This window comes from Natrix helvetica (assembly GCF_964273705.1).
Source record: "Natrix helvetica genome assembly, chromosome: 1".
Lineage (NCBI taxonomy): Eukaryota > Metazoa > Chordata > Lepidosauria > Squamata > Natricidae > Natrix > Natrix helvetica.
The window spans coordinates 82,240,744-82,253,207 of NC_138548.1; the positions used below are offsets into that span (position 1 = coordinate 82,240,744).

General features: G+C 36.0%; 1 protein-coding gene across 3 annotated transcripts in view; it reads left to right on the plus strand.

Moving 5' to 3' along the window:
- Positions 1-8,316, plus strand: part of TP53I11 (tumor protein p53 inducible protein 11) — a 373,245-nt gene extending 364,929 nt beyond the window's left edge. For 2 of the 3 annotated variants that reach the window (XR_014174047.1, XR_014174048.1), the window contains exons 6-8: positions 4,516-4,617; positions 5,707-7,745; positions 7,795-8,316. Coding sequence is in view for 1 of the 3 variants with exons in the window: in XM_081937883.1 (XP_081794009.1) it covers positions 4,516-4,617; positions 5,707-5,840 (236 nt within the window). In the remaining 2 variants the exon portion in view is untranslated. Of the gene's footprint in view, positions 1-4,515; positions 4,618-5,706 lie in introns of all 3 variants that reach the window. The other variant, XM_081937883.1, reaches the window with a different exon arrangement.
- The last annotated feature ends 4,148 nt before the right edge of the window (positions 8,317-12,464 follow it).

The following is a 12,464-nucleotide window of genomic DNA, read 5'->3' on the forward strand; positions in this document are numbered from 1 at the left end:
AGAGGGACAGGTTTAGATTATGGGACAACATACCACATTGTTCCCAAACAGTTTAATAGGAAAATATTAGCTTTGCTTTAGCTTTTTATTCTTGAATATATGAATAGGCTGCAACAATATATATATATATATATATATATATATATATATATATATATATATATATATATATATATATATATATATATATATATATATATATATATATATATATATATATATATATATATATATATATATATATATATATATATATATATATATATATATATATATATATATATATATATATATATGATAGATAGATAGATAGATAGATAGATAGATAGATAAATAGATAGAGATAGAGATAGAGATAGAGATAGAGATAGAGATAGAGATAGAGATATAGATATAGATATAGATATAGATAGATAGATAGATAGATAGATAGATAGATAGATAGATATAGATATAGATATAGATATAGATATAGATATAGATATAGATATAGATAGATAGATGGATAGATAGATAGATGATAGATAGATAGATAGATTGATTGATAGATGATAGATAGATAGAGATAGATAGATAGATGATAGATGATAGATAGATAGATAGATAGATAGATGATAGATAGATAGATAGATGATAGATAGATAGATAGATAGATAGATAGATAGATAGATAGATAGATAGATAGATAGATATAGATTTTCTCCATGTCAGACTGTCCCCTGCCTCATCCTTCAAGTCCCTCTGGACTTCTTTTTCCTTCCATCTTTCCAAGCCTCAGAGCATTTCAAGAGACACACTTTCAGAGATAGCAATAGCAGGCAACCGCAATAGAAATAAGAACCAGTAAAAGGATTGGCTCCTGATACCTCTTCTCTGGATTAAGGAGAGGACAAGGATCGCCCACAAGTTTGTTCCCAACAGAAATTCCTTTGGGAAGAGATTGTGAAAGAGCTCCAGCAGGTTTGAGGAGGAGCTGTTGAGGTGGGTGAATCATTTTACCTAAGCAGTGATTTGGCATCTTCAAATTGGGCACTACCTCCTCTCTTAACTATTTTACAAAGCTCTTTTATTCTTGAGTTTCTATATATTAAGAATATTTTTAAAACTATTAAATTAAAACTATTTGGGAACAATTTATTGAGAAGATCCAGCAGAACCAAATATTTTATTGGAGAAAAGAGAGATTGTGACTGACTTGAATATGGATTTGGATTTAATTTGCAATTAAAGAGAAGGAGAAAACTGAATTTTATATCATATGGGAACCATTCTACTGATGGTTAGAGAACAAACATGAAAGTTAGAAATGAAAGTAGATTAGTGAAATGTAGAAAATATATTAATCGAATCAAATAACTTAAGAAGAGGATTGTTATAGTATCAGATATGTTATGTGTATCAGTAAGTCATGAGTAGATAAATAATGAATATGGTTGTAAATTCTAATTGTTATTGTATACTATATTTCTACCCAGATGACACACTATTTAATGGAAGATGGATTAATTGTATTAAAATAAAATAAGAAACAATTAAAATATGGATTTGGAGTTTAAAAGTAATGCTGGATTACAAAAGTGATACGGACAAAGATTCTGTGGATTTCAAAATGCATTTTAAAATACAGAATATGAATCATATGGAAAAAGATGCCACAATGGATTTACAAATAAAACCAGTTGTTGTCTTCATAATTAAAGGGGACATATGAATAATAAATCAGATGAGTGACTTGGAACATGACTTTGGAATATATGGACACAAGGAAACTTTCTAAGACTAGATGAAAAGAAAATGGTTTAAAAAATCAGCTTTTGGGACAACATTTTCCAGGATTAAAGATCAAGAAAAGTAAATAGAAGGAATTCAAAGTGGATTTATTTGATCAGGATTAATATAAGTGATAGCTATTAATGGAATTTTATTTTGTCCAGAACTGAACAACAAGGCTTTAAAGATCGGTTTGTAAAATGAGGAAGGGTATATTTTACTTTATTTCTTACAGAAAGTAATAAGTTGGAATAAAAAATGGATGTATGGATTTATTAGTTTAAAGTTAAAATATAATATGTTACTATTTCTGATATTTCTCAATAGATTTTTACTGAATAGAACCTAATGATGACTTCTTATATATTAATTATTGGTAAGAAATAGTATATGGGAAGAAGATTTTTTAAATTGAAGTATTAGAGATGTTATGATATTATTTATTCTTATCTGGAGGGAGGAAATCCATGTTTATATATCTTTTTTATTTTACTTTTTATATTTTTCTTACTTTATATTAGTCTTTTACCTTTGTATTTAACACACTGATAATCTTACCATCTAAATGAAAAATGATGATTAAGATGGGTAACTTTTAATAACCATAACCAAACAGATCACATAGATCCAATAAAACCACTTTTAGAAATGCAGTTGCCCTGAAAAATATGAAGCACCTGAAGAGAATCAGGATAGGCCATGCCAGAATTAAGACAAAACTTTTTTAAATGTTTTATTTATTTTATTTATGATTCTTTTCATCTCCATCAAACAGAGTGTGAACTGGGTACAAATATTTGAAATTTCATAGTCTACATATTTGTTGTTATATTCATTACAATAATATAACTATATATCAAAATAGTTACAATAATACACAATATCATTATAAACTTCTCTCCAGAGCAACATTTTCTCTTCTTGTATCTCCTCCTTCCTAACTTCTGTTTCTATTCTCTAGCCATTGATAAAATGCATCCCATGTCAAAAAGTATTCAGTTTCTTCTCTGTCCTTGATAATAAGCTTTAATATGTCCATTTCTGCGCATTCCATTATTTTCTGAATCACCCTCTCGTCTGATGGGATCTCCTGAGAAGGCAAAACTTTTTAAGTGTGGAATGACTAAGAGCCTGCAGTGCAACTAGGGTGCACCGGAACAAACTATAACACACATTGTTCAAGAATGTTCCCTCAGGAAATTTCAAGGCATCTGGGCTGATCTCATTGCAGCCACACCAGAAGCGGTTAGACGGTTAGCTTCCTGAGACATTGAATTATAACGTTTAGCCCATTGCAATTCTATGGCTCCATATTATGGTGATTTTATTGTGGTTTGATCTTAATATATAATCTCCTATAGTGTGTTGCATTGTATCTGTGTGTGTATTTATATGGTGCAAAGAGCTATGGAAAGATGCCCGGCATTAGATAGAAAGATAACCTGCACATGGATTAGAGAACAAACAAAAGTATACGATATCATCAAGAGAGTAAAAGAATTGAAATGGAAATGGGCTGGTCACATAGCAAGAAGAACTGATGGCCGGTGGACCAACGCAGTCATGGAATAGATCCCACTTGATAAAAAGCATTCATAAAAGAGACTTAAAACAAGATGGATTGATGACATCCGCAATTATTGCAGGCCCAATTGGCAAAAGAAAGCTCAGGACTGTACTGTTGAAAACATGCGGAAGAGGCCTTCATCCTGCAGCGGATAGACAATGTATCAGTGATTGCATGACTTCTGTAGATGCTAAATAAAGAAAATCTTTGTATTTCTATATCCTAATAAAATGATGAGGGAGGGAGGATGAGAGTCGCTCAGCGAACCGGTTGTTAAACCGGTAGGATCACACTCCTGCCAGAGGTCTAGATCTTCAACATAATGTATCCAAAGTGGAATGTGCTTCTAGGAGATAAATATCTATCAATAATGCAGGGCAGGGTGAAAGGGAGAAGTTGCGATTTTGGTAGATTTTGGAGAGGGGAAAGATATTGTAAGAGTGTATATGTGAAAGAGGATAAAAATACAGTGAACTTTTTAGTTTTATTGATCCTGAAACTTGCTTCTTAGAAAATATTTTCAGGACTGACTTTAAAAAAATAAAATCACAGCACAAATAACTGTTAAAGCAAGGTTCATTCATGCACACAGATAAAGAAAGGAAATGGATAAAACAAATAAAAATGGGGGGAAAAATATACAAATAGGAAAAAGAGACAAAGAACAAAATGTGCAAAATGAAACATGGGCAGATAACCAACAGTTCCAAACTAGCATAAAATTAAAATATTCTGATACATCATAAATGCTTAGAATATTATGTTACAAGTCCATTTTCAAATGGAAAGTGGAAGCAAAAAAAAAAAAGAGGGCAGCTCCTATGCCGCCACCAGAAGAAATGATTCGGGGGTGTGGCAGGCCTGAGTCGCTGCCGGTTCCAGCAACCCAGACCGCCAAACCACTACCGATTCAGCCAAACCAGTCCGAACCGGTAGAAATCCACCACTGATTGAACACTTGGGTTTGAGCTGTGGCAAGTCCCAAAATTTGCAAAATAAATGGGCAGAGGGCTTAAATCATGAATCTGCAATAGTTCACCATTTGGAACTTGTCCTTTCATAAACCTTTGGTTTACGAGCAATATGAATGGCAGCATTTCTCTGTGTATATCCTGCAGCTCTTCTTACCCTTCAGTTTAATCTGATCATTCTCTTTTTTCCCTTCCAATCTGCGATAGGCATCTCACTCATCATGTGGAATGCCCTCTACACATCTGAGAAGATCATAATCCGTTGGACCCTACTGACCGAGGCTTGCTACTTTGGAGTACAGTTCCTGGGTAAGTAGGGGTCTTTTGGAAAATAGGAAGTAAGGAAATCAATCAATCAATCAATCTCCCTCTCTCTCTCTGTCTCTCTCTCCCTCCCTCCCTCCCTCCCTCTCTCTCTCTCTCTCTCTGTGCGCGTGCTTATGTGTGTGAAAAGAAACAGTCCCATTATGATCTAGATATTTCCTAACTATTTTGAGAGACCAGGAATTTGAACCAACAGTGATATTAGAACTCATATTTGCTCACAAAGAAGTGCTGAAAAGAAAATGATACAACCTAATTATTTCATCCCAAGTCACTGAAGTTTCTAAACTCTGAAAACAAAGCAAGTCACAAGGTTGATTAATTTCATTTAAAAACCTAAGCCTTCCATCTATTTTTCAAACAGTTTTTTTTCTTTCAGGCAAGGCAGGGAATTGCAGTAGAAGACCTCCAAGGTCCCTTCCAACTCTGTCATTCTGTATTCCTTCACCAACTCCTTTTATAACCAGTTGTCCCAGGATAAAATTTCTAATAGCAGAAATCCTGTCTACCTTGCATTTTCTGAGAGATTGGGAAATTGTTTTCTTATCATAAGTCAATGGGAAAATTAACCTTTCATGTTGACAAATAAGATGTTAAAAACAATGAAATTTAAAAAGCTTCTGCACCTACTGGAATCCCAAGCAAAATATGTGATCTGCTTTGGTTTGAATGTTCAGGTCTTAGGGGAAATTTATACAGTGAAAGTCAGCTCAATTTGTTGTTCTGATTATTATTGCTAAGCTGTCAGTGAATTCTGTATCCATGAATCCTGGCTTTTGTGTCATTTATCTTGGCCTTAAAATGTCTTCGTTTCCTACTTACAGCTTAATATGAAGCACAGTTTGTAGGCCAGCCTTCTTCATATTTTATCTACAACTTTCTTTTCATCGTTGTCAAATAGGTCTATCTAACCTTGGATGACTTTTGTTCAAAACCAAAAGTAACATGACCACCTGCTAAATTAAGAGTGCAGTAAGTTAGGATTTTTTTTTTAAGAAGACAGCTAATGTGTAGATAGTTTGCTTGGTGTAAATGTGGGTATTTTAGCCTTCAGCTGTTTCCTTTCTCTTTCAGTGACTTCAATCACCTTGGTTGAGAGTGGCCAAGTGTCTATGGGAGCCATATTTCTTCTCATCAGCCGAGCCTTCTTTGTACTTATCAGTGTTTATTACTACTATCAAGTTGGACGCAGACCCAAGAAAGTCTAATGGCCAGAACTTTAGGGAGGGTGGGAGACCTTGGTTGATTTGGAAGGACTAGAGGGCTTTTCTATTTTTTTTCTTTTTCTTTTCCACATTCCTTTTTGTTCACATTAGTGCATTGTCTTTAAAAACAGGAGTCATCGTAGCATGCATCAATGTGTCAGTCCAGTGCAGGTCTCCCTGCCACAGCAGACAAGAAAAAAGAAAGATCAAAGCTGAGCTTCTTCCTGCCTAATGTCTCTTTGGAAAGGACAGAGATAATGAGGCCTGCTCAGAATATAGGGGAGAGTGATTCCCAATTGTTAACCAACTTACTCTGTTAAACTAGATGATGGCCCAGGATATCCCATTCTGCCATCCTCCAGACTGACTGGACTGAACATCTGTCACAACAGCCAGTGCAGGATGGGGATGATAGGAGTTGACGTTCAACTTGTCATAGACTTGGAAAGGAATTTGGAGCAGCTTTCCAAGGTTTACATTGATAGACCCAGCAAGTCCATTGAAATTGCAGTGGATGTCTTAAGTATATTCTTCCTTTTCATTTGTCATTTGTGAGTGGGTCTCTTGTCAAGTCTTGTCAAGTCTGTCTACTAAAATCTTACAGCCAGGGCTGAAACAATGTCTTGCCTTATGGGGGAATCCCCAAGGCACATTATACAGAATTTTTAGAAAATTGAATATTGACATCTTTTAATGTGCCTCTTAGAAAATGATATCATGACCATACATCTGAAACCTGGACATAAACTATATTAATTTTAAAAAGGGATTCAAGCTATTTTGAAGGAAGCCTCAATCTGCTACTGCTTCTAAATACGCCTTTTTCTTTTTTATCATTTCTCCCTTTCTTCTCTGCTGTTGCCCACTTAGTACTGTTCTAGTTAGCGGTGTTTGGTTTTTAAAGTACTAGTTATTAACTAAAATACTCCCAAATACAGTAATTCTAGGAAGAGGAACTGAAATCATGATTTCTCAAACTTTTTAAAAGACAAAAACAAAAACACAGGGAAATAAAATGGCATAGTAAATACTGAACATGTCTAGGTTAGTTAGTATTGTATATGCTGGAATGATTTGTGAATGTAGAAATGTCTGATTTTGATGGTCTTTTCATCCTTCTTGAAATGGAAAGATCAGTTAAATTGGTATTTATGTGCACGTGTACTGTATGTCTAGAAGCACCAAGGGGGAAATTACAAATGATTTGGTCATTTCTCATGTTTTACAGTTAGCTCCAAAACTGGATTCCACCCTATTACATGAACTAAATCAGTATACTGTGAACTGTGACTCTACAAGATGCCCCAAAGAGTTTAGATATGGATTGTCCTCTCTTGTAGTTGCAAGAGGCTGCTAACCTAGAACAAATTCATTTATTGGGGGGGTAGGGATGAGCCCAATCAAATTTCTCTATATTGTCTATGTAATGGTTGCCAATTACAAATGGAAATCGTAGCATGTCCTTTTATCATTCTGTTATTTAACCAAAAGAGATAAAAATAAGCCAATTTCTTTAGACTCAAAACCAAAGTTCTTAACGATATGAAAAAGGGCAACCATAGACTAAAGTAAGAGACATATTGTTCCAGGGATACCCATGGGTCTACCCAAACTGCAATTTTTTTGTTCAGTTGGGCAAATAAAGCAAATTTGCTTTTTTCCTGCCCTGTTGTTCCCATCAAAACATTGGGAAAACCTGCAGATAATTTTAAATAAAATCAGGAATTAGTTGCGATTTTCCATACAAACCACAACATTATCTATCACTTCAAGAATAAAAATCTAGCAGTTTACCTTTTACTTTTCAATACCTTCAATAGTGAGCATCATGCTTTTCCCCACTTTTCCTTAATTTTCCTTATAGTGGTTTTTGTGTTTTGCCTTATATTGAATATACATCAAGTAACTGTCTTCTTGAAATGGATTGCAAAAAATTTATTAGCATAAATTTGTTAAGATGGACCAAACTTTTTGGACTGAGCACAGTGACTCTAGAAAAAGTGTATATGATTTATATTGTGGAAAGACCTGGCGGAATTCCTAAAACTGGATAGCATTGAAGACTGAACTAGCATCTTTTCATTTTCAAGAAGTAATGGTATTTGGAAAATCTAAAGACTTATTTGTGGATGGCCAATAATATGTGCTGATTTTGCCTATTGTGGTCTTTTCCCCCCTGCTGAACTATTTCCAACACTGCCGCCTTGATCAACTACGTCTGCGCATGAATTTGGACGACCATGTATGCTGTAGCTGAAGACCATACAAAAACCATGAATCTAATAGAAATTCTTAAAGTATTTGACTTTATGATAAATGTGGTGATTCAAGTGGTGAATTTAGAATTAAGAGAGAATGCCTGGAGAGATTAAATTCCTCTATAGGAATGAATTCGTTAATGCTACTTTCAGTTGTATAAGTTCTTGCTCTGTAGAAAAGATGATTTGTACACTTAATGAAATAAGTATGATTCCAAGCAGTTACCATCTGGTATTGAGCATTTTGTTCCAAGGTAGAAAACTGAATTAGAGGAAGGAACACTTTTCAACTGTGCTTTAATCCAGTTTCCAACTCTTTAAACTGAACTTTGGTTCAAGAAAGGAATTATATGCATTTATGAATCAAGATATTGCCCAGTTATATTTCTATACAAAATATGACTCATTAGCGTATTAAAATTCATAATTGTCTCTTTACCAAGCCTCGCTTTGAGGCATTTCAAAATAGTAATGCATAGTAAAAAAAATGAAACCCTGTCATATAATTATCCATGTTTTATTATCATACCAGTAGATTTTTCTAGGTCTTTCACCGATATTTGTGAAACCAATAGAGATGCATATAAATTGGGCACAATGGGATTGAACAACTGTAGCATATTGGTAGAACAATATCCTTTTTATGCATATTACTATTATTTATTAAATTTATATGCCTATCGGGTGATTCTGGGTGGCTTACAACATCACAGGCATTTTCTCAGAGCTGGAATAGTTAAGTCCACGCCATCCTAGATCAGTGGTCCCCAACTTTTACGGCTTGGCAGCCTGGCTGGGGACAAGAGGAGAACCAAGCCATGCAAGCAGGGGACTGACATACATGTGCGCTGGCACACTGCTCACACGAGTGTAGCTGCAGTGTGCGCACAAGTGCCCATCAGCCCTCCTTTCCATGACTGGTTCCAAATAGGTCACGGCCTGGTATGGATCATGGCCTGGGAGTTGGGACTTCTGCCCTAGATAGTAAAGTCCATTGGTCTGATATATAGCAACGGTAGGTTTTCATTCTGGGTCACAATAACGGGCTTCAACATACAGTAGATTGAGTTTTTTTCTTAAAGATCAAACACTTGCCTACAGTATAGGTGGTACCTTCCTCAATAGTAGTAACTGTGAAAGGGATCTTGGAATCTTAATGGACAACCATTTAAATATGAGCCAGCAGTGTGCAGCAGCTGCCAAAAAAGCCAGCACAGTTCTAGGCTGCATAAATAGAGGGATAGAATCAAGATCACGTGAAGTGTTAATACCACTTTATAATGCCTTAGTAAGGCCACACTTGGAATACTGCATTCAGTTTTGGTCACCACGATGTAGAAAAGATGTGGAGACTCTAGAAAGAGTGCAGAGAAGAGCAACAAAGATGATTAAGGGACTGGAGACTAAAACATATAAAGAATGGTTGCAGGGACTGGGTATGTCTACTTTAATGAAAAGAAGGACTAGGGGAGACATGATAGCAGTGTTCCAGTATCTCAGGAGTTGCCACAAAGAAGAGGGAGTCAAACTATTCTCCAAGGCACCTGAGGGTAGAACAAGAAGCAATGGGTGGAAACTAATCAAGGAGAGAAGCAACTTAGAACTGAGGAGAAACTTTCTGACAGTTAGAACAATTAATCAGTGGAACATCTTGCCTCCAGAAGTTGTGAATGCCCCAACACTGGAAGTCTTTAGGAAGATGTTGGATAGCCATTTGTCTGGAATGGTATAGGATTTCCTGCCTAGGCAGGGGGTTGGACTAGAAGACCTCCAAGGTCCCTTCCAACTCTGCTATTGTATTGTAATTATCTGTAGTATCAAATAATTTTACATCATTGGCAAAAATTTGCTTTTTAAGTCGCCTGCTGTTCCTTAATCAAATATGCTCAGGGATTCCATGAAAATGTTATTAAAAGCTATAAACTGTTCCACTGAACTAGAAAAGCGCAGACCACCAGCACTTCACATACTGCAGGAAAGCAGCAGTTCAACATAGATTAGTGAATAAAAGTACTCATCAGCTTCCCAAGTGTGTGAAAATCAAGTACACTTATTAAACGGAAGCTAATAAATGATTTCAAACACCCAGACTTTATTAGCCTTTCAATTATTTTGCATAAGTAATCATTAGGCAATAAACCAGCAACCTCATATTTTATTTACAAAATTCCATATGCCTGCTAACGCCAACAAAATCTGGTATTGGTAAAATACATTATAAACAATTGAAAAATCTCTTTCAGGCAGCTTGTCATACAGCACACTCCTTCTAATGCCATCTGTAGCCTTTAAAGTAGAAAGATGGTCTGGGGTACTTGGACATTTAAGTGTCAAGTGGAACATGACACCAAGAGTAATAGGCAGATCTTTGCAAAACATATTGTAAAGAAGCAGTGAAAAGTTCATTGGGGTTAAAAGCTATTTGAATTCAATTGTAAGTTTATCTGTTGCTGAACTAATTTGCCTTTGGTCTTTAATATGATATCTAATTGACAATAGTAATTTTTAGTCATAATGCTAAACAGCCTGAAATGGTTGTGAAGGAGGAGCAACCTTCTAGCAGGATTTTGGAGAGGTTTTGCCCCTGTCCCCAAAAGGAATGCCTCTTACATTTTTTCATATAGAGAAGCAGAACTGAAGCAAAACAACAAGTAGAAAGGATGCTGTTGCTACAACACTAAGACACTGATAGGATTAGGTGTACACTCAAGATTTGTGGCTAAAAGATGGATAGTTAGCTGCCAAGCTTCCTTCCATTATTCATTTTCCCCACCTTTCATCTTGTGATGTGTTTCAGCAGTTTTGGTTGGTTGTTCATTTACTATACTTGTAGGACAACCATTCCTAGAGGTGGTCCCAGAGGTTATAAGCAGCTAAACATGAACAATGCAAAAAGAATAAGCAAGATCAAAATCCCTAAAAATATGTCCCACCTGCACAACATAAAACTGCCTCCTTTTGTGCCAATTGAAGAGGAAGATTTTTTGCAAGTTTCCTAAAGAACTTTGAAGGGCAACCAGAAGAACATTCTAAAGAACAGGGACAGTGATAGAAATGTATTTATTTATTGTTTGTTTATTTATATTGCTGCCTATTTGCACATGGTGATCTTAGGTGGTTACACGAATATAAAAATATTGTAGATAAAAAAATAAAATGAACAGAAGAAAATAATCAAATAATTAATAAAATAGCCTCCCTCCCCACCCCAGCGACAACACATCACACAAGCCATTTAATAGGCTCCATCCAGTAGTGGGATAGTGTTTAGCAACCACTGTGGTCAGCATGCGTGGCTAAAGTGCTTGTGTGGAGGGCTGAAAATGGAGCATTTAGAAGCTCAGCTGCTTACCTTCCAAGTCAGCAACAGTAAGTAGAACAGCAAGGGGGTATCAGCTCTGCCGCACAATTGAGATAAGCTAGAAAGTAGGAAATAAAGGACAGGATAGGGCTGGGGCAAGTGGGTGGGGTCAATTGATCATCAGAGCTATGGGTTCGCCTTAACCAATCCGAACTGGCTTAATACCATCTCTGGCTGCATCCCTCTCTGAGTTCTGTCAATTTACGCCCTCAAGTCCCATCAGATGGCAAATCCCTTAGCTTGAACACTTTCACTCTACAATTTTTTGCCGTTACTGTTTGCTGTTACAATTTTTGTGCTGTTTCAAAAATACTTCAGAGGGGAATCCCCAATGCAATGCCATATGCCCCAACACTTCTGGACTTATGGAACATCAGGAAGAGGAATTAAAGGTCCATCTTTTTGGAATCATGGATGTATCAAGGTTGTAAAAGAACTAGAGGTGAAGGATGATATTAGGCATCCTTCACACAACAACAAAATATATCAAAGATGTTTAGGACACTGAGGGTTAAAACATGAAGGTTAAAACATATGAAGAAGAATTATGGGTATGTTTAGTTTGATAAAAAGAAGGACTAGTGATGACATAATAGCAGTGTTCCACTATCTAAAGGGCTGCCGCAAAGAAGAGGTGGATCGACCTATTTTCCCAAGCATCTGAAGGCAGAACAAAATAAATGGATGGAAACTCATCAAGGAGAGAACCAACCTAGAGCTAAGGAGAAATTTCCTGACAGTAAGATCAATTAACCAGTGGAACAGCTTGCCTCCCTCTTGTTGTGAGTACTCCCAACACTGGACATTTTAAAGAAGAGGTTGGACAACAATTTATCTGAAATGGTATAGAGTTTCCTGCTTGAGGGGAGGGTTGGACTAGAAGACCTCCAAGATCCTTTCCAACTCTGTCAAATATGGTAGGGAAAAAATGGTGGACAGCATTGTCCTTCCTTGAGCTGATGCCACACAATGCTTTCAGGAACTGCTTAATACAGGCTGGATATTAAA